The sequence below is a fragment of the Asterias rubens genome, chromosome 4, assembly GCF_902459465.1.
Source record: "Asterias rubens chromosome 4, eAstRub1.3, whole genome shotgun sequence".
NCBI lineage: Eukaryota > Metazoa > Echinodermata > Asteroidea > Forcipulatida > Asteriidae > Asterias > Asterias rubens.
In genome coordinates, this window is record NC_047065.1 from 17,196,941 (window position 1) to 17,222,576 (window position 25,636).

General features: G+C 38.9%; 1 protein-coding gene across 1 annotated transcript in view; it reads right to left on the reverse strand.

Moving 5' to 3' along the window:
* Positions 1 to 948: 948 nt before the first annotated feature.
* Positions 949 to 25,636, reverse strand: part of LOC117289475 (SNF-related serine/threonine-protein kinase-like) — a 35,439-nt gene continuing 10,751 nt past the window's right edge. Inside the window, exons 2-7 of the mRNA XM_033770612.1 lie at positions 17,595 to 17,736; positions 15,581 to 15,784; positions 10,679 to 10,840; positions 9,070 to 9,334; positions 8,204 to 8,378; positions 949 to 3,958 (exon numbers count right to left, since the gene is read on the reverse strand). Coding sequence (XP_033626503.1) covers positions 3,102 to 3,958; positions 8,204 to 8,378; positions 9,070 to 9,334; positions 10,679 to 10,840; positions 15,581 to 15,784; positions 17,595 to 17,736 — 1,805 coding nt within the window. The 3' untranslated portion in view covers positions 949 to 3,101. The remainder of the gene's footprint in view (positions 3,959 to 8,203; positions 8,379 to 9,069; positions 9,335 to 10,678; positions 10,841 to 15,580; positions 15,785 to 17,594; positions 17,737 to 25,636) is intronic.

Consider the following 25,636-nt stretch of genomic DNA (forward strand, 5'->3'; position numbering starts at 1 on the left):
TCGATTTATATTGCTTATGACTGGTTCTCTGCAAAAAATTGCTCATTACTATTTTCTGCTTCATTAGGTAATCCACAAAATTGAGACCATTTAAAAATAAGCATTATAAACTCCCATTTTATTACCCGTTTGATGTCCGCTTCAACTTTATCTTAACCAACCTTTTTTTAAATAGGAACATTACATAGGAGGTATACAGAACAAGCTAGCTCAGAGACAACTAGTAAACTTTATTTTCCCAACTTAAAAATAAAACCACGGACTACATTTGTCCCAAATAAATAAAGCAAACTAAAGAGTTGACTGTTTAGTTTGCTTAATTTACTTTGGACAAAATGTGAACTTCAGTTTGACATCACTTTGGTTTGACTGCGTAAGGGGGGGGGGGGGGTCTGCCAACTGGGAGGAGGGTGGGGGGATTGTGAGATGCTAGGTGGCAGTAGACATAAAATTTAAATTTTAAACTTTATACGAAGGTCTGAGCATGCTACCACTTTGCCTCTCTGGGTCTCCTATAGTGATTGCTATCTTAATGTGGCTCAGGTGGTTTATCACTTAAAAAAGCACATACTTTATGTACAGTGAGTGTAGTGAGCCAGTCCACTACATGTACAATGTAAGCAAGTTCACTACAGCGAGCCAAACCACTATTGTGGGCCATTCCACAACAGTGAGCCAGTCCACTACTGTTAGCCAGTACACACCACATACAGGGATGCAGTCCACTACACAATGAGCCAGCCGACTACATGTATTGAGTGAGCCAGTCCCACTATGGGTGCATTCGTTTAGCTTCCCTGGGTCATCCCTAGTCTGCCCCGGTGCGTTAGAATAGCTTTTGACGTCATTCCAGGGGCTTACCCAGGTCACCCTGCTTGTGGAGTGGGTCACTTGGGGGCTGGCCCCAGGTGCATGACGTCGCTACGAGAGCGGTGAGTGGTTGTTCGTTTAGCTCTTGTCAGGGGCTCACCTGAGTGAGCAACACAAGGTAGACCCAGGGAAGCTAAACGAACGCACCCTATGTAAGGTGAGCCAGCTCACTGCATGTACAGTGAGCAACTCCAAAGTATGTACTTTTCTTTTTGGTATCTTATTTGAAAATTTGTTAACCTACAATGTATAAGAAGTGAGGCCGTGAGATAAATTGGGCTTGATTTCACAAATTGCTTAGTCTAAATCCATCTTAATTGCTAAGCGAATTGTGATGTCACGATACAAATCACGGTGGCAACATTGACAACTCGTCTTTAAAAGATGAATCTTAGTGCTTTGTGAATGTTGACCCCCCTAGGGTGGATTTCACAAAGGGTTCCGACTAGTCTTATCTCAAGTTAGGACGAGTTAGGGCTAGCTTTAAGATTTTAATATCTGCAAGGACTAGTCCTAAGTTTTTTGTAAAATCGACCGCTGTGCTTTTAAGATGAATATTTTTTATGCGAAATCGACCCCTGGTCTGTTTACTTCTTACGGTAAACAATCTCCGCCCCCACCCTCAATAATGCGCAGTCAAACTTGCTCGAAACTGTTCCAATGAATATCAAAAATGAAGAAAACAAAATTTGGAAAACAAAAACCACACACACATAGAAACCCGATATCTGAACCAGCAGAAATGGGTTTTAAACATGGAGGAACTTTTTAGTAAAGTTCAAATATTAAATAAAAAAATCTTCCACCCCATGAATTTGATCTCCTGCTTCAAGTTATGGCTAATTTTAAAGAAAAATCACTGGCAAACTCCCTGTCCAATCAAAACAAATTTAGGTCAAGAGAACAACGTATTCCTTCCTCATAATCCAGGACATGAAAAAAAAACTTCCAAGTAGTTAAAAACAAGATATAATATTTTCCTCCATTATAGACATTTTTTTTTTTTTTCATTTGGCTGTACATTCTAACACTTTAAAAATTCATTTCTGCATCTAGAAAAACTCAAGCTTACAGTAACACTCTAAATACCTTATATATTGTTTTCAGAATCCACTGCAGTCTGAGGACAATTCCTGTGGCGGGCAAATAATAACTGGTTCGGCTCATAACACCTTTACAAACCTTCATATTTTAACATCGAGTTTGTGTTATCTCTAAGACCCTGTGACCACTGGACCCCGCATTGATTTCCCAATTCGAGAAAAGGGCGATCAAAACCCCGTTAGGGCGATCAAAGAGAAACAAGCTTCAGTAGGACGCGAGGGCGATCAGGATCTGACCGTGCAATTTTGATCCTCCTTGGGAGTTGGATTAAAGCGGGATCTAATAGCCCTTTTGGGTTAATGGGTGATCAAAAGTCTAGTGGGAACGCAAAGGGTGCTCAGACCCCGCAATTTCCTAGCAAAACAGTGTTCCCAAGAAGGGGGATCAATGCGGGATCATACACAAGTGGGAACGCGACCGTGATTTTGTCGCGGGATCCTGATCTCGCAATTGTGGATCCAGTGGGATTGGGGTCTAAGTTGAAATCCTTTTTGAAGCCATAAAAGTAAAATAAATATACATTTTCAGGAGCATTTGTTTCCTTTTAAGATGCCAGTAGAGAACACCAAATCAATCAATGTAAATTTAGCAACAGTTTCATGGCAGAAATGTTTTCTTTTAGGTGTCTTAATGAATGTGAAGAACATCGGTTTTCCCTTTTAACTGGGAATTTTGTAAACGAAAACGTTTAAAAAATAAATAAATAAAAATAGCTGGCATATGTTTCAGAACAGTCGTGTGGTCCGATTATAAAAATGCAGTGAATTTTACAGACAATGACCACACATTATCTATTGCATTCATTGATTTACAGATTAGGTTACAGGTTACACAATCTCTATCGGCAAGCGGAAGAAGTGATTTCTGGATTCCAGCTACATATACGTAACTAAAACAAACCTACATCCATATATTTGCATCATATATGAGTACAGTTAGTTCAAAGGGGCCAGGCAAACTAAATTATACATTGTTTAAACCCTCTAAAACCTTTTTCTTTCGTTTAAAACCTACTTATTTTTTGTAGCATGATATTATGAATGTCTACAACAACAACTTTCTTAACATCTCGTCACCGCAATCTTTTTGTAGTCATGCCTAATCCCTTTAAACCTTTTCCATCATTGTCAAATGAGCCGACAACAGCTACTATCTGATTTCCCGCCTGGTTTAAGAGGCGGCTCGCTGACCTCGGTGCTCCCGATGCGGTTGCGTTTCTTCCGGATCTCCTTGTTGCGCGTTTTGCTGGGCCTCGTCGACATATTGCTGTTGAGATCAGCCATCTGCTTCCCGCTCAGGTTGGTGCTGTCCCGTTTGAGCTGCTTCTTGACCGGCGAGCCGTTCTGGAGGTTGCTCTTGTCGGAATCTTTGGGGATGATGTAGAGGTTGCTGTCCGAGCAGCTCAGATTGTCTTTTTTGGACCACGTCTTGGCCGAGTCTGATGCCTGATCGTCGGAGTCACTGGGTGTGGTGTTGTTAGGATCAATGGCAAACTTTCCTATACTGTACGAGCTTGACGAATTGGAGGAGTTCACGCTAAGATTACTCTGCTTTAGACTTTCTCTAAGTTCATTCGACTTCTTCCTCTCGTAGTTGCCTCCGTTCCCAACATTCCCACTGTTATTATCACCCCCGTTGCTACCTCCGGAGCTGTTCGATCCGCTGTTCTTGCCCCCACCTGCACCTCCGAACCCGCCTGCGTTGTTACCGGCCCCGCTGCTGCTCCCCCCACTGGGCGGGCCGTCCTTACTGCCCCGTCGCTGGCCCTTGTGTGGAATGTCAAACTTCTCCGATCGGCGTCGGGTCTCTGTGTCGTCGTCGCTGGCGTCTGAGGAGCTGTACCCGCCCCGGGAGGACACCTTGGTACTGCTCTTGATCTGGTGGGTCGTGTCTTTGGTCGGTACAGTCTTACGGTGTCGTATTTGGCGGTTTATGAGGAGCCGGTCCAGCCCTCCGGACTTTTCATCGTCAGTCTCCTGCTCATCTGTAAAATAGTAAAGAAATACACAAGACAAAAGCTTGCTGAATAAGTTTCTCTGAACCCGTTTCTCTTCCTTAAACTTGCACTTGTAATTGGACTGTGTCTGTGTTCAAGTACCCATCAGTGGTATAAGTTGCTTACATTGTGGTGCCGCCACAGTGAAGGCTGCAATTAGTGATGTGATTTAGTCTATCCTGTCCATAAGTGTGACGCAATTCCACCGTAAGACACACCCACTTCACACAAACTGGCTCATTGATAGGAGTTGCAATGAGGCAGATTTTCTTTAAGGATTTTTGCAAGAAATAGTCTTCAGTCTTCACATCAGTTTTTTACATCAGACTTTTACATCAGTCTTCAAAGACTAAAGGCTTCTCAAAATAACCAATGCAAAAAGGCTATTTCAAAAAGGGGAGTCTATTTGCTATCACATGCAAGGCACATGCATTAAGCTTGGGAAGTATTTACAGAGTTACATAGTCACGGTATTTGCTTATTACAGAATAATGAAAACCGAAATATCGTCATGCTCGGTTTTAAATTTCAATACCTCACTATAAACAAAACCATGACCGCATGTAACTTGGCCTCTACACAAATATTTAAAGCCATTATACACTTTCGGTACAGACAAAAACAAAAAAGTTCACAGATTTACTAATAATTTACAGGGTTTACAGAAGGTAATGGTGAAAGACTTCTCTTGAATGATTACTCCATGAAATGCTTTACTTTTTGAGAAAACATTAAAACAATTATCAATTCTCTACAACGAGAATTACGGATTTATAGTAAACACATGTCATGACACGGCGAAGCGTGCCAAAACAAGAGTGGGTTTTCCCGTTATTTTCACCCTACTCCGAGGACCGATTGAGCCTAAATTTTCACATTTTTTTTTTTTTTTACAGTCGTGATACACAAAGTGTGGGACTTGGACAATACTGTTTACTGAAAGTGTATAACGGCTTTAAAGTAAAGCTTATTTGATAGGCCGTAAACGATGAGAATACTTCTGTGGCCTCCATTTAATTCCAGGCCTGGCCACAATTCAGTTAACTGAGTGAGACTGCCTGGTGTTTTTTTTTTTTTTTTTTTTTTTTTTTTTGCCCCATCCGAAAAGTTCCCGGCAGTACTGAATACCACATTTTCAAATGATCATTCCTGGATGCCACTGGCATGTTGCCCATATTGTGTTTTACTTAGTAATGTAAACCTACATGGCATTTATGTACATTGGCATGGCACAAATGAGAGATCAAGATTGATGTGTGCAGACTGTTTACGATTGAGTACACATACCCGTGTAAATGTTCTTTAATTAGCCGCAAACTTATCAAAATGAAAAAGCTCGTCTTAAAGACACTGGGCACTATTGGTAATTGTCAAAGACCTGCTTCTCACTTTGTGTATCTCAACAAATGCATAAAATAACAAAGCGGTAAAAATTTGAGCTAAATTGGTCGTTGAATTTGTGAGATAACTATGAGAGAAAAAACCCCCTTGTCACACGAAGTTGTGTGCTTTCTGATGCTTGATTTCAAGATCTCAAATTCTAAATCTGAGGTCTTGAAATCAAATTCCTGCAAACATGCTTCCTTCTCCAAAACTACTTCACTTCAGAGGGAGCCTTTCTCACAATGTTTTATACCATCAACCTCTCCCCATTACTTGTACCAAGAAAGGTTTAATGCTCATAATTATTTTGAGTAATTACCAATAGTGTCCACTGCCTTTAACTTTATCTTTCGTGACTGACTGTCAAAATTATCATGTTAATCATTGGAAAGGGGCCAACCCATCATAATAATAATAATAATAATAATAAAATAGCGCATTTCATAATAACCGTCTCAATGCGCTTTACATTAGCTCCCTGGTCATTGGGCCAATAACATCCCTTTAATCTTTCTCAGCTCCCTGGGGAGTATACAGCCCCGAGCTGCCAGGGCGCTACGAAGGCTTTTCCAAACACAATATCAACCTCTGCCCTCCCAGGTAGGCCTACCCATTTATACCCCTGAAGACTGCAACAGTTTGGGTGGCACAATTATATTATTTTCTTTTTCATTGTTTATGTTTTGTGTTGCGCATTTAGAGGCTTCTGCATAATGCGTCATATAAATGCAACGTACTATTATTCATTATCATGTGAGAATTTGAACGATTGAGAAAATCTAGCCTGAAGAAGGTGAAGTTATTGACCATTTCTAGGCAATTTTATAACACAGCACGTTTCTATTTAGCAACAAGCTTAACTTTTTGCAATGCAACAGCAACAACTTCACGTCTGATGATGCGTGCACAGTGAATTTTTCCAAACTGGATTTCTGCAGATGTTTTTCAAAGCACCATTTCTGCAATGCAACAGCTTTGAACCATTTTACGGCTGATGGTATGTTTACAAGCCAAACTTGTCAAAATCAAAATTAGCTTTCGACAGGTTTATTTTTACCGCACAGGCCAAATTGCCCAAACTGGCTTTCTGCAGATGCTTTTTTAACAACAGGAACAACTTCAGAGCACCCTCTATTTGTTTGTGGTCTGTAGGATGGCTGGCATGTACAGGTCACTCTGACGTTCCATTGTGTGGGCCACTGAGCCATGACCAAAGGGACTCTGTGAAACAGTAGCCTGTGTATGCGCAACTCACCACTCAGCACCTCAACATGCCCGGACACAATTTCATAGAGTTGCTTTTAAAAGTAAGCACAACACTTTGCTTAACAAATTTCTGCTCAGCAGATTTGAGCGGGATACCAGTCACAGATTGAACATGCGACATTGTAGTTTGGCTGGTAACCATATTCTTGTAAGCACAATTTTGTAGTGCTTAGCTTCTTTTTGTGCAAAAGCACCTCTATGAAATTGGGCCCTAGCGTGTTGACATGACTACTGCCAAAAAACAAAAACTTGAATGCCACTTGATAAGACTGCCGCTGCATGTTGTGTAAGCGTTTGGAGTGCTGATGTGTCCTTCTATGTCAAGTGGTTAAAAATTAAAATTTAAAACAAAAACAAAGACCAATAAAAGAAGGAGTTTTTACAAGGATCAGCTGCAGGAGTTAAGTGAAATGCGTTTGTATACTTATGCACAAATACCAGCAAGCTACTGCCACAAACACCGCTACAAAAACTTTTACAAATCTGGAAACTTACACCAATTTCTTTTTTTTCCCCACACCATCTTGGTTCTCAGATTCTTAAACCCTAAATCTAAGCATGTTTTTTTTCTTCAAAGCGCTGCTTATAAGCACAGAAAGTAGCCAAGCATAACAAAATTAGGCTTTAGAAAATACGGTAACCAGCCTAAAGAGCATGACACATGTATAATATGTGACTGGTATCCTGGTTACTTTTGCTTAGCAGAACATTTCTAAGCACAATTTTCTGCTCGTCCAGCTCTATGAAATTAGGCACAGAACAACACTATTCCCATTTCTAGTTTTTATTTGTGGCTTTTATTTTTAAATACATATTTTGTTAACCAATAAATGGCAGCAGATTTACTAGCTCTAATGTTTTCCATCCCCAAAACTCTCCCATTATAACGCTTATTTTGTACTGCCTTTCCAAAAAAAAGCATATTAAACTTAAAGATCAACCACACTCTGGTTATTTCAAATGGTAGTATTTCTCTGCACATTTAGTGACAGTTACCAAATTAACACAAGATTTTTCCTTAAAAAATGTACAACTTTGAAAATGGTGTCTGCATAATAACAACTGCCCATGCTTTAGTGAAGAGAATGGTGCGAGAATATTTTGCAACTCTAAAAGAAGTGTTTGAATCAGCCAAACACAAAAAATACTCAACATGCTTGAGGAAAAGTAATGGGATGTTATGGAATGGATTTAGACATGTACATGGTCATCAGGAGGCATGCAACAATATGCTATCGTAGTGGGATACGTCATCGCAACGAGTTTGATAAGAATTCTACGTTCTGTGCATTTATGTCGCTCACATTTTAGTCTTCCTAGGGTGAATTTGCTTGGGCAAAAAAAAATATATAAAAAAAATAATGGGGAAGACTTTATTATCTCCTGCCACCACTCCAGCTAACAGGAAGAAAATGTCAATGCAAGCCGCACTCTGTAGCTTCCGCCTGTCTCTTTCTTCAGCGAGCACCCCCCGGGAAGAGCCTGCTGTAACGTCATCCACTCTACGACAGCATATTTTTTAACAAAACCAAAAAATTCCCACCAAAAACAACTACCCTGCATTGTCATATACAATGTACACACCTTCTTCCTCGGTTATTTGGTTCAAGACAGTTGGGTTAAGCCTGGTGCTTTGGCTCCGCTGGGCACTGGTCCCCTGCGGTCGCCGGTTGTTCCCCACAGACCCGTCTGAGGAGGGCGAGACCAGGGGCTCCATGGACGCTTCCATTTCGTCGGCAATGTGCTGGAACTCTTCTTCCTGGTTTTTTGACAAAGTGTTTGGTTGGTGACCGTCAAAATTACGGGAGAGAGAGAGCGGGGGTGAGACAAAAGCATGGATTCGTGGAAATGAGAAACGTGTCTGTGTGATATTATGATCCTTTCAAAATATCTTTTTCAAATTTCTAAAGTTAAACAATTTGAAAACTCTTTGAAACAAAAAAATAATAAGACTAATTTGATCTCCATATATCATAATTTGACAATAATGTTACTTAAATTCTGATTTGGGGTCGAAACTTTCTTAACACTTCTAAACAACCAGACCCTTCAACCAAGTTCCTGGATACTTAAAAACTGTAAATGGATGTCCTGGGGGAAAAAATAGTTTCCTTAAGTTCTTTTCTACTCTAAGGAGTTGCAAGGGGATACTATCTAAGTAAGCTGAGAATAAAACAAGGCTGAGGAATGGAGGGGGTGGGGGAGCGTATAATGAAAGCATGCTATTGCCTATAAACCAAGCAACAAACATAGCAGCATTAGATATTACAGACACTGTTATCTGAGGGTGAGGTCATGTCCAAAATGGCGACTTCCTCTACAGCTTCGGCTAGATCAGCCGGTCTGTCAGTGTTGAAGAATAGGCAGAAGTGCACGATCTAGCCAGAGCTGCAGCCAAAGTTGCCGTTTCGGACACGGCCTGACAGTAGATGGGAAAGGGGTCTACATACTTCTAGAGACTGCAGTCCTTCTTTCACAATGTTCCGTCCATGACGTGGGTGGATAGTCAGGTGCTCCCTCTCCATCCGATGTCGTCGTGGGCTGTAGGACACCTCTTCCTCGGAGTTGGAGCGAGCCATGGCGGCGGCCGCTGCGACCGGTGGGAGGGGTATCGTGATGGGTTTGGAGGGGGTGGTGCCACTGAGCGGGGAGCACAGGTGCCCGATGTTATTGTTGATGGGTTTGTCGAGGGACAGCTGCTCTGGGTGAGATGTTCTGAGATTGGGAAAAACAGAGGCGACAGAAAACACAATGGGGTTACCATAACGTATTTACAATTGCCACTACAAATGAAAGAACATATGGATTGAATAACATCTCCTTATACAATAATGTACAGACCAGTTGCCAACTTTTTTTTTTTGAAAGGTATCAAATAAAATGGACACCATAATAAAATGAGGTAGGAGACTAGTAATTTGTCGTGACTCACGTGAAGACTCTATATGTATTGAAAAATTAGTACATGACAAAATTTAATTTGACATTTCCCTTCATCTTTAAATTTCCAACAATGACCACAACATAAACAATTAACTAACTACTCAAATCTGAATAATTTTGTCAAAACTTACGTTGGCTAGAAAAATGTACTAGCCTGGTAGACTCATCACTTTTTTTCATAACACCTTCAGCAGGCCTGCCGAAGATTTCACCAGTGTTTTCTTACTTTAGGATGAGTTAAATTACGTATCCGAAGACGTATGAACGCATTGCACCCATCCTAAGTTATGACAGGTTACTCGTCCTAACCCGAGACAGGATTGATCCTAGCGTTTCGTGAAATTGACTGCTGCATGCTTTTGACTTAAAAAAAGGTAAGGGCACCAAGGCATTTTCTGGTTGGTAAAGGGCACCCTGTGAGGAACTTCTACTGGAGCATTTCATGGTCACCACGGCAATGACCAGGGGAGGGGGTATGGAGGCTATTCTCTTTGTGTCCCCCAGGCTGAAGTATTAAGCCTTGAACGCATTGCACCCATCCTAAGTTATGACAGGTTACTCGTCCTAACCCTAGACAGGATTGATCCTAGCGTTTCGTGAAATTGACTGCTGCATGCTTTGACTTAAAAAAGGTAAGGGCACCAAGGCATTTTCTGGTTGGTAAAGGGCACCCTGTGAGGAACTTCTACTGGAGCATTTCATGGTCACCACGGCAATGACCAGGGGAGGGGGTATGGAGGCTATTCTCTTTGTGTCCCCCAGGCTGAAGTATTAAGCCTTGAACGCATTGCACCCATCCTAAGTTATGACAGGTTACTCGTCCTAACCCGAGACAGGATTGATCCTAGCGTTTTGTGAAATTGACTGCTGCATGCTTTGACTTAAAAAAGGTAAGGGCACCAAGGCATTTTCTCGTTGGTAAAGGGCACCCTGTGAGGAACTTCTACTGGAGCATTTCATGGTCACCACGGCAATGACCAGGGGAGGGGGTATGGAGGCTATTCTCTTTGTGTCCCCCAGGCTGAAGTATTAAGCCTGCTCTAGGCTTTGCGATTTCCGTGGTTTCATGGCATGACTTGAGATAAATTCCAAACCAATCTATGGTGATGATCTTACCTTGGAGAGAGAGCTAATGAGGCGATTTGGGGTTGGATGGCCGAGCGCCTCCTTAGTGTGTTGTCCTCGGGGGCGAGTTCTCCCACTTGCTTCTTGAGTTTCCTCTCGGCAAGAAGAAAGTAGGTGGCAGTGATGTGATCGTAGCTGTCACTCTCCAATGATCTGCAAGACAAAACAGTACAATGACGATAAAATGTGCGTCGCAAGTGTGAGTATTATTATCAACGAGGCCCCAACACAAAACTAGCACAGTAAAATTATGCTTACCAGATAAAGGTTACCAGGTAAAATACCATTTTACATCTGGTATTTGTGATCTAAAGGTATATGTATCCTGTTGTTTTGTTGCAGAAGTTTGTAAAGCATTTGGTAATCACTAATAAAATTAATGGCAATACTTTAATTAGACGTACAGCACTTTTCGATAGAAAGCATTTTCAAAATCATTTCTTTTTGAACAGGTTGAAGTAATGTGGTTATGGAATAAATATGTATCAGTTTTTATCCCCAGAAATTTGAATCTGAGAAGCATTACTGACAGGCTGAGTAATGTCTCTCAGATTTTGTATTGAAATTACAGATATTCTTCCTGTGCGGACATAATCGCTCAGAATTTTTGGCAACATCTCAAAAATACCATCAACTTCTGATTTGAAATCTTCACAGTTTAGTTTAATTGTATGCATAATGTAATTATAGACAGTGGACACTATCGGTAATTGTCAAAGGCCAGTCTTCTCACTCGGTGTAGGCTATCTCAACATATGCATAAAATAACAAACCTGTGAAAATTTGAGCTCATTTGGTTGTTGAAGTTGCGAGATAATAATGAAAGAAAAAACACCCTTGTCACACGAAGTTGTGTGCTTTCACATGCTTGATTTCGAGACTTCAAATTCTAAACTTGAGGTCTCAAAATCAAATTACTTCTTTCTCAAAAATTATTTTACTTCAGAGGGAGCCGTTTCACACAGTGTTTTATATTATCAACCTCTCCCCATTACTCGTAATCAAGTAAGGTTTTATGCTAATAATTATTTTGAGTAATTACCAATAGTGTCCACTTCCTTTAAGCAGCTGAAACTGAGCCCGGGTCAGTGACCCCTACATGCGAATTTTGTGAGAAGCGTTGTTCATTAAATACTGTTTCAAACCTAGAAAGTGAGAAGCCATTTCACCTCGTTTATGGTTGATTAAATATGTGCATTTGCAATTGTATCTACTCCAAAATGCAAACAACATTTTTATCATTGATACAGTAGATTTTCAGTTCTTCTGTTAATTTTATCCTTTGCCAGTTTGGTCCAAAAATCCTTTGTTTCCCAAAAAAGTCTTGTCTTTATCTGACAAACTAGATTCTAGTTGTTTGTATCTGACTGAAATGTGCATGTGATGAACTGTGTATAATAGACTTGATGGCCTTGCGTTGAGTGGAGTTTTTGATCAGGGCCTCACTACCCTTGACAAAAACAGTCAGTTCCTGCCTCGGTTTCCTGCAGCGACCTTATTTTTCTGCTAATTTGTAGGGTAACTTCTTAAATGAGTTTTGAGTGGTTCGGAGTGCTATAAAATTATTCCCACATGAAGAGTTAAGATTACACCAAACAATGGAATTTTCCAGACTCAGACACAGTCCACGACCCTGTTACTTCTAACCAATCTCCCACATACACAGGGAACGATTTCGTACAGCAATTTTGCGAAAGCAAGAAATTTAGATTCAACTTATTTTGTGCACAATGAAAGCATATATTGAGTGCAAATCATGATTTACGAGTAGCGCTTGAAACATTTTGTGTAGCATTTTGCACCGTGCTGTACAAGGGAAAATGTTCACTGTCACTTTTTTGGCTCCTGCTCTTGTTTTCAATTCTCTCAGTACAGCTGTATTTTAAGACCCCCCATACAAGCCTGCCCTCTGTTGACTGAATTCATCAAGTTCATAAAGCAAAATTTCCCTATCCCTGTCCCTCATTATGCGCACAGTACGGATGTCCATGATACTTCACATAATTTATGTGTACAATGTCCGTCCTTTTTGTGAAAATACACGTAGGGATGTTGCTGTCATCGTGTACATGGTGGCCTACTGGGGTCAAATATAAGTGTTTTTTTCATGGTAGGCAGCAGGGCTAGTAACCAAGAATTTGTAGTAGCTGTGATGAGATTTTGCTAGCCCCCCCCCCCCAAAAAAAAAAGAAACAAAAAACACATTGTGTCTTGAGTCATGGCAAAATTGGTCACCGAAAGTATTTCGTTTAAAAATATGTACCCTTCAGATCAGCACAGTTAATAATTCTTTGTGATTATCAAACTGGAAAACAATGATTAGCCCGGCTGCAAATCTGGTAACTCCAGGCAATTTTGACCCCTGATGTAGCTTTAAAAAAAGGTTTTGTGCATGGTTAAGTGCTTGGAATTATTTTCACGATGTTTGGAGTAAAGCCATTGGACACTTTTGGAATAAAAAACAAATTAAAAGTTCTCAGATTTACAAATAACTTACAGGGTTTACAGACGGTAATGGTGAAAGACTTCTCTTGAAATATTATTTCATGAAATGCTTTGCTTGTTGAGAAAACATTAAAACAATATCAATTCTCGATATTGCGAATTACAAATTTATTTTAAACACCTGTCATGGCAGGCGAAACGTGCGGAAACAAGGGTGGGTTTTCCCATTATTTTCTCCCGACTCCGATGACCAATTGAGCCTAAATTTTCACAGGTTTGTTATTTTATATATAAGTTGTGATACACGAAGTGTGGGCCGTGAACAATACTGGTTACCGAAAGTGTCTAATGGCTTTAAATAAAGATGATGGAAAAATTAGAATCTCTTTAAAGATCATCTGGTAAACTTGATGACAAGGTTTTAGTGCACAATGTACAGCTGAAGAATGGTTAGTTTCAAGCCAACTTCATTCAATCCAGCATTGTACATGTGCACAACATTAGGAGTCAAGGTGACATACGGTATACATCATGGTAGGCAATCTATACACTGTATTATATGGGCAATTTCACGGTCACTTGCGTAACAGTACACTGACCACTTCAGGGTTGTACACATAGAGTTATATATAAGAACTAGAGGGCGCACGAGTGATGCTTCCTGCACAAACGCCACGGGACCGCAAGATGACAAGCGCGTCATTCTGCACGCGCGTTGAATATGAAATACAAGTTTGAGGTTTTTTTTATTGAACGCTCACGCGATGCTGTTTGTTCAACTTACAAAATGGCCGCACAAACACACGCTGTGAGATGCCAGTTTTGTCAACTTAGAAAATGGCCGCCTGCGCGCATGCCGGAGCGCATATATAGGCCAGTGCACCCTCTAGTTCTTATATATAACTCTATGGTTGTACATGTACATGTAGTCAAGACCACAAAGTAACAGATCGAGGTCGCCCCCTCAGCATCTCTGAGACCAGGACCTGATTATCCAAGACATCCCCATCACGACCAAGAAAAACCAAGACCTCGGACAAATCTGTACTGTGAGCAATAAATAAATTTTCAATCCATCTTTCTGTATTTTTGTATGTAATTTCTTTTGCTGTAAACTTGTGGAAAACTTGCACTGCTGCCCACGAAAAAGAAAGAAGAAAAAACCAACAACAACAAAAAACAGCTTGAAAATTAAGCTGTCAATTAATTTATTATTCTTTAGTGTTCCTTTTGTCTACGTTTATTGACAGTTATGAAATTAAGGTATGGAGGTCTGGACATAAAAACCAAAGACCTTATATGTAGCTCCAAAACTGAGACCGAAACTAAACCTTCAAAACTTGTAACAGTCGACATCTCAACAAATTGGGTGTATACAAACTAGTCTCAAGACCTATATAACTTAGACACAGATACATGTTCATGTATCAGGAATGTTTTTGTCATTCAAATTTTGTTAAATGATAATAACAAATCTCAACATATCAAGTCACACAAACCGCTCAGGAAACTACGTTTCTGACATGTGAAGAAAATGTGGAGTTGCCGCTTGACAATCTTTTTTTTTTTCTTTTTCTTTTCAGGGGCACATTTTCCGCTGTAAATAAATACTTGGAACTGTATGGATACTGTATAGTGTACGTACCAGTACAAAACAAAATTGCATTTATTATTTTATAAGCGCATGTACTTATCGGATGAATAATATTTATGATTTCAAAGATGCGTGTCATACTATGACCTTGTAGATTGGCCATATTAAAGTTTGTGATTAATATATAATGAATAACAAAATACCTGTTACTATACCCTTCATATATTTGTTCCCATTTGTTGCATTTGAAATAATACTCTATGCGAATGTGATGTCACAAGGAACACAACCATTTTGTCTGATTTTCATTGACCATAGATGTACTGTACATGTGTGTACTATTGTGGTAGCATGAGCAACGAGCATTTCGAACGGTCAAATACACCAGACTCAAAGCTAATGACCCAATTTTATAAAGCTGCTAAGCAGAAAATACTGCTTGCAAAATTTCTTTGCAAGGCAAAAATTGAGTGGGGCACCAGTCACAACAGTGTAAACTTTTGAATGTAATTTTGGCAGAAAAAAATGTTTCTGTTGAGCAATTCATATCTGTGCTGAGCAAGCTTTTGTGCTTGTAATCAAGTTTCTGAAATTTGGCCCTGGTGTTTCTGATCTTCGGGTTCGAGATTTATCCTTGATGATACATGTACTCCTTAAACAAGACACTTGTTTTACCCTCCTCGTGAGAAGTTAAGCTGTACATGTAAGTCCCCTGTGTTGTGTTATGCACATAAAATAACCCACACTTATTAACACTGCCTCTAAAGTGTCCATTTCTGCTAAGCAACTTTTTTGAACTGAGCGACTCTTTAAAATAAGCCCGCCCCCCTTCCCACCGAAGCTTGAGCACTCACTTCATGATGGTTGTCCGATCAGCGATATTCCCCGAGACCAGTTTCTCCATGATGCTCTCATGTACCGCCTCTGAGATGTCATGTCTGGTGATGAGCGGCTCGCTGATCTTGGCCGCTTTGCCCTGTTTCAACCAACGACTGTTGAAGATCTGCTCCAAGTTGTGCCTCTTCTCTGGATCCCTCTGAAGCATACTGTCTATAAGACTGCAATCATAAAATAAAAAATTAAAAATTAAAAAATTAAAAAAGAGATTGAAGAAATCTATGAAAGCTGACCCGTAGATCTACTCTAATAGTTGGGGGTTCGAATCCCACGCAAATGATTATGCCTGTGAAGCATTATGTCTATAGGATTGCAGTGACACACAAAAATAAATAAATAAAACAAAATCAAAACTATCAGGGCCCAATTTCATAGAGCTGCTAAGCATGAAAATTTGCTTAGCATGAAATTTCTTCTTTGATAAAAAAAGGATTACCAACCATATTTCCATTTGTTGCATATATTGCTTGTTACTGGTATTCAGATGTTGTTTGCTTATCCTGGAAATCACGTGGAAATTTGGTTGGTAATCCTGTTTTTATCAAGGCAAAAATTTCATGCTAAGCAAATATTTGTGCTTAGCAGCTCTATGAAATTGGGCCCAGCCAAATGTACAATCTTTGACTGGTCTTCTTCTCAATTTGTCTCGGGAGAAAATTGTTAGGCAATATTTTATGCTAAAAGCGTCTCTATGAAATTAGGCCCAGATGTATGAACAAGGAGACCCCACTTGACAGCTAAATGAGTGGAATTTGTTGTTCCTGAGCAGTGGACGCAGGTTGATTTTAAAGGTTTTGATAAGCTCCACTCCTTTACAAACATACACAAGTTGTACGTGTAGCACCTTGTAAACCTAGAGGTGTTTCATATATGTGTACAGTAAATGGGTCTCATAATCAGAGACCTGAGAGTCGTCGCTGACAAAAGGTCTGAAAAAAAGAATCAAAATTTTGAAATTATATATACATTCTAAACCAACACACTTATTACTTATTACATATATGTTCTGTTTGCCCCCAATTTGTGTGCCAAGCAGACATTTCCGTCATTCTGTAAAGGGCAAGACAAATTTCGTCTGCTGGTAAAAGGGCACTCCCATTAGGAAATGTAATTGGAAATATTTCACGAGGCAATGGAGGCAATTGCTTCCACTGCTTCAGCGCAGTTCTTGGCCAGCATGTGTCTGCGTGCAGTAAACCTTATTTAATTTCAATACCGTTGGATTTGTGTAACCTGAGTGAAACAACAACAATCAACTTTCTCTTTACTAGTGCTGGGCGAATAGTGAAATTTTGTTATTCGGATACCGCTGGCCAACTATCCGAAAGTAACCGGATATTCGAATAGTTTTTTTCGCCGCTAGAGGGTGCTATTAAAAATAATAATAAAAAAAATATTTTAAAAAATATATTTTTTTGCCGCTAGAGGGCGCTGTTCGTTTGTGAATGAGATCTTCTGGGCGGATTGATATTAGTTTTAGACAGTGTCACTCGGTTCATTCATAAAAATGACTGGATCTAATTTAAAGATGGCGATTTGCTTTCGTTGATTCGTGGATGACTCTATGTGAAGGAAAACTTTTGTAATCTTTGAACAAATTACGTCAGAAATGTCATTGTTTTAACTCTTCACGGAGGTGAGCATAGTTAAATACTTAATTTATGCTGTTTTATGCTGTCTTAATAGAAGTTTCATTAGGATTCAGACAAAACGTCCGCGGATATTCGGATATTAAAGAATATCCGGTTACTTGGTTGTAATTACAGAACTATCCGGTTTATAAATAGCTATAGGAAAACCTATTCGCCATTAACCGGATATTAAAATAATTCGCCCAGGCCTACTCTTTACCAAATTGTTTTTCCGTAAACAAATCCTTGTGACCAAACTGTTCAAAGAAAAGTAAGGTGTAAAATGATAATTTTTAACCCTTCCCTCGCCTCTGCCTCGCACTCCTCAAACCCAACTTACGTTTTACAGTCCTGTGAGATGTAGTCTGGCAAGCCATATTTACAGTCCATTATCATCGTTAATGTTTCGCTGTCGTTTGTTTCGTTGAAGGGCGGCTCACCGCATACCAACATGTACAGTAGAACTCCTAGACTCCAGATATCTGTCAATGAGATAACAAACAGGCATCAAGACACTGATTGAGTAGATGAAACATGGTATACCCAGGGATGTGTTAGCTGTTGAGAAAAAAAACCTGAACTCGGAGTACAAAGCGCGAAAGAATGCAAACTCGAAAACTCGTGAGCATGAAGCCCAATATTAGCATTTACCTTTGGTTTTAAAAAGCCCTACTCTCCAATCTAGGGCATTATTATATGGTTATGGTTTTATCTTGCTGTTTTTGTGAATTTGATCCTTAAAAAAAATGGGGGGGGGCGGGCAAAAAAAAAAGGAATTCCTGTTAAAAACGAAGAAATCGCATCCCTGTATGCCTTCTATGAAAATTGATGCAAAACATTATACAATTGGCAAAATAGGAAAATTGTCACCGAGTGAGCAATATGTACAATGTAAAATGTACATTGAGCCTGACAGGAAACATTCAATACAAAAGGCTCTGCTTACATACATGTAGCACATTGTAACCCATACAATTACAATATGTTACATTTTAGTTGCATAATTTAAAAAATTATACCAGTAGGCCCTATACCTTCTTATACCAGTATACCTTCTTTAAAAATTTGCATTATCTTGACATGGCATAAACCTGGGTAAATGGGAAAGTGGTCACAATAATAATGTACAATGTAATTTGCCTTGTGCCTAACAAAACAGGGGCCACTCAATCCAAAAGGTTGTTGTTTAACTGCAGTCTCTACTTGTACATTTAAAGCCATTATACACTTTCGGTAAACAGTATTGTCCAAGTCCCACACTTCGTGTATCACAACTTATATATAAAATAACAAACCTATGAAAATTTAGGCTCAATCGATCATCGGAGTCGGGAGAAAATAACGGGAAAACCCACTCTTGTTTCCGCGCGTTTCGCCGTGTCATGACATGTGTTTAAAATAAATCCGTAATTCTCGCTAACGAGAATTATAATGTTTTAATGTTTTCTCAAAAAGTAAAGCATTTCATGGAACAATATTGCAAGAGAAGTCTTTCACCATTACCTTCTGTAAACCCTGTAAATTATTTGTAAACCTGTGAACTTTTTTTTCTTTTTCTGTACCGAAAGTGTATAATGGCTTTAAATACGTACATAGCACCTTATAAGCCAAACTTGTGTTACATAAATGGGTCTCATAATCAGAAGTGTAATTGCTGACAAAAGCCTGAAACTAGGATCAACATTTAAGGAGGTACAACAAAAATAACATTTATTAAGTTGAAATGATGGCATTTCCAATGTTTTTGGTGATACCATGGAGCTCTTAGGACTTGTGTCCTCAGCACTAGAGTAAGTAGAAATTTCAGATTTGTATCAAAGAGCAGGCTTTCTTTAAAATGTGGACAAACTAATGGCTGATTTTCTTCATCAGGCTGACATCACATAAAATGTTTGAATTCAGATAAAAATCTGAAATTCCTCATCGCTGCATAATTCAAACTTTTCTGGAAATGAATAAAGATGAGAACTTTGAGTTGAGACCCCATGTCGGATAATTATTGCAATTTAAGAATTTTAAACGATTTTAAACAATTTTTTAAAATTATCCTTAACGAACCTATGACCAAACTTACGAACGTTAAGACCAAACATTGGATGTTCTGGACAGGCAGGAGCTGTCGCAGTTACCCTAATATTCCACTACGTGTTACAACTCAATAGCCCCACAGATTGACTTTGTAATTGACCCAACTCACACGAATTCGCTATCATCATCATAATTTTGTTTGCACCATTAGGGGGGGGGGGGGGTGTACGTGTCCCTGTGTGTCAAGTGCAGCATTTAAGGCAATGCAGCGTTAGACTGGACACCAAAAATGACAGGCATATTTTATGTCCTCATGCTTAAAATTTGATTGACTTTAGGGCACAAAGCCACATTCATCAAATTTGAGCAAGACCATGAAACGGAATTGGAAGATTGAATTTACAGTACATGTATGTTTGTACAGTTTATGTGTAACATAAAAAACTATACCTTCTATTGAAGTCTGCATTTTCTATGTTGAAAACTAGTATACAAATATTGACTGCTTCGAGTGCTATGGTTAAAACTATGACTCCCAAACGTTCTATTTTCCCGTCTGGGTACTGCACGCCGTGTGCTAGTCTTCGGACTAGCGCACGGCAAACTGACGCACTATCACATGGCCGTCGTCTAGCAAAACTAAGACATGTCATGTGACGCGCTCTAAACCAATGAGCAGGCAGATTACTTGTAAGGGGTGTTATAATACAGTATATATACAACGTATTACAAACAGAAGTAGAATTAGAGAGGTTTAACTAGCCAATGATTAAAAACAATAAAGAGGAATTTGAAATATTTGTCTCACAAAATACCATAACAAATAATCAATATTTACAATAAAACTATACCCAGAGATTACATAGGCCTACACTGAAGGCATCATTAAATACAAAGTTTGGTTGTTGTAGATATTATGTCTAACTTTTTGTTTTTATTGAACATTTAGCCAACATTGTATTTTTTTAAATAATTTATAAATTATGGATCATCAATGCAAAGTGTTCAAAATAATATCTGTTACTACTATTACTACTAGCACTACTGTTACTCATTGTACATTGACATGCCTTGAACTTCGCACCTGGGCCCAATTTCAAAGAGCTGCTTAGCATAAAAATTTCCTTAGCATACATTTCCTTCCTTGATAAAAACAGGATTACCAACCAAATTTCCACGTGATTTTCAGGATATAAGCAAACAACAGCTGAATACCAGCAACAAGCAATATGCAACAAATGGAAATTTGGTTGATAATCCTGTTTTTATCAAGGAAGAAATTCTATGCTAAGTAAATTTGTTGCTAAGCAGCTCTATGAAATTGGGCCCTGATGGGGCTCACAAATCTTCCTCTAGTAAAGTGGGTAGGAGGCACTTCGACTAAAACAAAAATTGGTGTTGAAATCTTGCAATAGACCTTATGCACATGACGTCATTTCAGTAGGGCGCCCTCACCTAGAGGTCAAAAGGAGGTTGTTCATTTGGCCAATCCTGTGCGCCGCGCGTACAAATCTGTGCGTTTCGATTGTTTTTGTCACCGTTTTTCCACCAAGATGGCTGCTGGATGACGTCAATGCATACGGCCTATGGCACCACAGCAAAAGCACAGGGCTCCACCGCAAATGCTGTGGGTGCCATGGGTTAATTTGAGGTCTGCATTGATCTGTATTAACATCACAATGCAAATCATGTCGAGAAAAGGTCTGTGTGTACCTGAACTCACTATTTACATGTAACACACATCCATCACATGTTTAGATGCAAGGGTACATCACAGGTGCAGTGGGTGGCCTTCGTGACGAGCAGAAGGCTGCAAATAAAATTGATCTTCACCGATGCACAATTAAAATTACCGTGGCATGTCGATGAGTAAACAGCGTAGCGTGGATTCTTTTTATTTATAGTCTCATCTTCAATTGTTTTCTGGTGGGAGGTTTATTCAAAGGCAGTGGACACTATTGGTAGTAATAACTCAAAATAATTATCGGCATAAAACCTTACTTGGTAACGAGTAATTGGGAGCTGTTGATAGTTTAAAACATTGTCAAAAACAAATCCCTCTGAAGTAGCGTTGTTTTCGAGAAAAAAGTAATTTTCAAAGAATTTGATTTCGAGACCTCACATTTAGAATTTGATGTCTTGAAATCAAGCATCTGAAAGCGCACAACTTTGTTTTTTTCTTTCATTATTATCTCGCAACTTCGATGACCGATTTAGGTTTTTTATTTTGATCATGTGTTGAGATACATGTACACCGAGTGAGAAGACTGAGAAGGCTATCTCCACTTATTTACAATAAACCTACACCGTTTGAATATAGTAAAAGTAGAAAGATTCCCTTTAAATATTACTTGCTGAGGTGCTGTAGTTTTTGAGAAATGAGTAAAACAATGTCACGAAAATACGTTTTCATAAAAATAATTTTGGACTCACTGAGACGAATTTTTGTTTAATCGACTATAATGAATAGCCCTAATGGGGAGCTAAATAATAACAGTATGTGAAACACTTTGAAGAACTCAGGTCAGGTACTTGACAAATTACAACCATTATATTTTTGTATGCATGTTGTGAAGGGGGAAGTCTGTCTTTTTGTTCATTAAACGCCAGGATGCAACTTGAGTGTAAGTGAAAGTTGTTTAACTAGATCTTATGCAAAGCTGTCCAGTGTGAACCATACACTGTACACTTCAGCCCCTTAACATGAGATCCATTTAGGAAGGGACACATGTTTGTTAAAAATTTACAAAATGTACAGCATGCGAAAGGACAACAATTTCCTCTTGAAAAATCTTGTCAAACATTTCACAACCACGCTAAAGTTAAGCAAGGGACCAGAGTAAAACTGCTGTCATGTGAATAGCACTGAATACACATGTCAATGTGGAGACCTCAAAATTGAGCAGAATTATGCAAGAAAGAAGTGGGTGTACATGTCTGCACACTTGTGTATAAACCTGGATACAAAATGTGAAAGGTTGTTTCTCTGACAATTTCCCACCCACCAAAATGATGAGCCACAAGGCTCAGCACACACACAGCATAGCCACTTGACACATTACTCCATGCGTCCTGCACCCAACCCTGTATTGTAAATTTTGTGAAAGGATACACTTTTACTGTCCAGTGCACCTTAGGGTGGATTTCCATTATGCAACCCGCGTAACCATGGATACTAGGGTTTCCCTAGGGATAGAAATTGTGTGGCAGGGAGGTGCTCTTGGGGGTTATAGATGATTTGAGCATGAGCAGTGGGACTGCCAATATGGCGTGGGCCTGCAGGGTCGGTTTAACATGTCTAGTAAAGCCATGGAAATTTATTTTCACAATCTTAAGTATAGGTACACACTTGTAGTTTTATGTAGTAATAATAATAATAATAATTTTAATAATAATTGTGGCCTCTGATATAGCGCACATATCCGTCACTCAGTGACACTCCTGGCGCTATAACACTTCCTTGTATTACCTGCAAGATTTGGGACTATGTTTTTGACATACATGTATGAGATCTAATTCTGATAGCACCATGTAATGTTTTTCAAGGTTCTCTTTTTAGTAGTCCTGTAGTGCAACATTACATTGGTGCACTGGAGTACTTTTATTGCTTAAACCTTTTTTTTAAAGTTCTTCTCCTAATTACTTCAAGTACAAGATATTGTGTGTGTACAAATGGGCCAAAAATTAATGCATACTGGTTTACAAGCATACTGGTTTACAAGCATACTGGTTTACAAGCAAATTTGAAAGAAGCAGAACACATTGTAAAAACAAACAAAAACAAACCCAAACATTATTATTTGGTTGCAACTGTGGTTCTGTCTCTACGGACACTGAATGCATTTTCAGAATGAATCCATTTCGCTATGTCATGTTCCCTAAATACGTGTGTATTATAATAAGCATGTTCCATTCACAGACATTTTATAATTACATGTATCTGCTGACAGGATGTCAAGAAATTGGGTCAAGTTTGCAATTTCTGAAGGCCAGTAAAAGGATCCATAACTTTACAGATACAAATAGGCCTACATGAAATGTATATAAATTTATAGACTAGTTGTTGTTGCATGCAATCTGTTTTAAATTTTGTAAATTTGTTGTACAAAAGGCCCAAATGAATTTCCCATTGTGGATAATAAACTGAATTGAAATTGAAATTGAACTTGAAATTTAAAGACACTGGACACTATTGATAAAATAATGTCAAAGCCCAGTCTTCTCACACTCACTTAGTGTATCTCAACATGCATTAGTGTATCTCAACATGCATAAAATAACAAACCTGTGAAAATTTGAGCTCAATTGGTCGTCAAAGTTGCGAGATAATAATGAAAGAAAAAACACCCTTGTCACACGAAATGTTGTGCTTTCAGATGCTTGATTTCGAGACCTCAAATTCTAAATCTGAGGTCTCGAAATCAAAATCGTAGAAAATTACTTCTTTCTCGAAAACTACTCCACTTCAGAGGGAGCCGTTTCTCAGAATGTTTTACACAATCAACCTCTCCCCATTATTCGTAACCAAGTAAGGTTTTATGCTAATAAATATTTTGAGTAATTAGGAATAGTGCCTTTAAGTTCCAAAACACATATTATATTTTTCTCATACTGTGCCCCTTCACCAGAGGAAAATTGTTGTGCCCCTTTAAGAGTGAAATTCAAGGCCAGTGTGGCATAGGAGGTCGCCTTCATGCAATGAATGATCAACAACACATCATTTCCTTGTTCCATTGAATGCAATATATGCTCCTCCATTTTTGTTTGTTGACAAATTGGATAATAATTACCCAATTACATGACATGACATAAATAGAGTGACAATAGGAAACATTTGTTTGAGGGTTCCCCGACTTTATACTGACAGTATAATTTTCACCGAGTGGAAAGTCTGTGACGTGTACCGTGTACATACATGTACACTTCTATGTCTTGGATATATTCACCCAGTAACTGCACTGAATGGTTCAATACAACATCTTTGCTGTTGCCATTTACTCGGTTATTAATCGCCACGGTAAGGAGATGGGCGCAACAACACAAGGTAGCCACAGCAGAATACCAAATAAGAATGCTAAGGACTTTTATTGATAACGGAGTAATCACAACTGCAAAGATGGCAACATAAACAAAGATCAGCTGACTGAAGTCTCAAATTCAATTCTAATATTTCAGTGAGAAATTACTTTTTCTAAAAAACTACGTGACTTCAGAGGTAGTCAAAATATTTCATTCTATCAAGAGCTCTCCATTGATCGTTACCAAGTTAGTTTTTACATGTATGCTTATAATTGATTTGAGTAATTGCCAATAGTGTCCAGTGCCTATAAACCACAAGGTCCATCACTAAAATAACACATGTTGTGAACACATTGTACTCATTAATGCTATACAAATGACTAGTGCAGAGTGATCAACTTCTCATTAGTGCCTTCACTAACATGTAATTAGGAAGGATTAATGAATCAGATTGGTGAAACTGCACAAACTTAAAGGAACACATCGGTCGAGTTAGTCTTTGAAAAGCGTTTGTAACCACTTGTTATAAAATGCATGATTAAAAAAATATTTTAAAAGTAGAATTTAATGACTACCACTATCGGCCATTTATGGACTCAAATTTTGGACTCCCATAAAATGACCGACAGTGTTAGTTCGCAAAGTAAAAGTAAAACCACGCATTTTCAAGGAAAATTTGTGTGGATCATTGTATTTCACTTTTAAAACATCTTTCTAACATGCATTTTATAACAAACGGTTACAAGCGCTTTTCAAAGACCAACTCGAGCAATCCAAGGCAACGTGGGTCTTTAATATAAATAATAATGACACATCACAAGCCTGTATTTTTCAGTATTATAAAAGAGAAAAGTGGAGGCTGGCCTCAAAACTCAACTTTGCAAATTTAACAATTGTTGCGGTAGCCGCTGCTGAAACTAACTATTTGAAACTGCCTCTAGCCACTGGACAATCTAGATGGTTTATTTGGTTAGACACTGCTCTCGATGCAAGGGTCGTGGATTCGAATCCCACCAGAGTAAAATGCCTGTGATTGTTTTCACAGAACTCGGGATAGTGCTAAGTATACAAGTGCTTTGTAACATCGGTGTGAGGGTAAACCAAAATTATATTTTGCATTGAACAATATAAGAAGAGCTTCTTGTACTGTTTTCTCACAGGGAGTCTTCTGAACAATACAAACAAATAACATTGTCAATACAAAAATAATCACTTTGACAATGACACAATGCAAAATCTTCCACACTATCTCAAAACACAGCATGCTGTTTTTCTCAGAGCTATGGTATATCTTCTCGTCAGTGAATGGTTTATATTTAGCATCAATATCCTCGC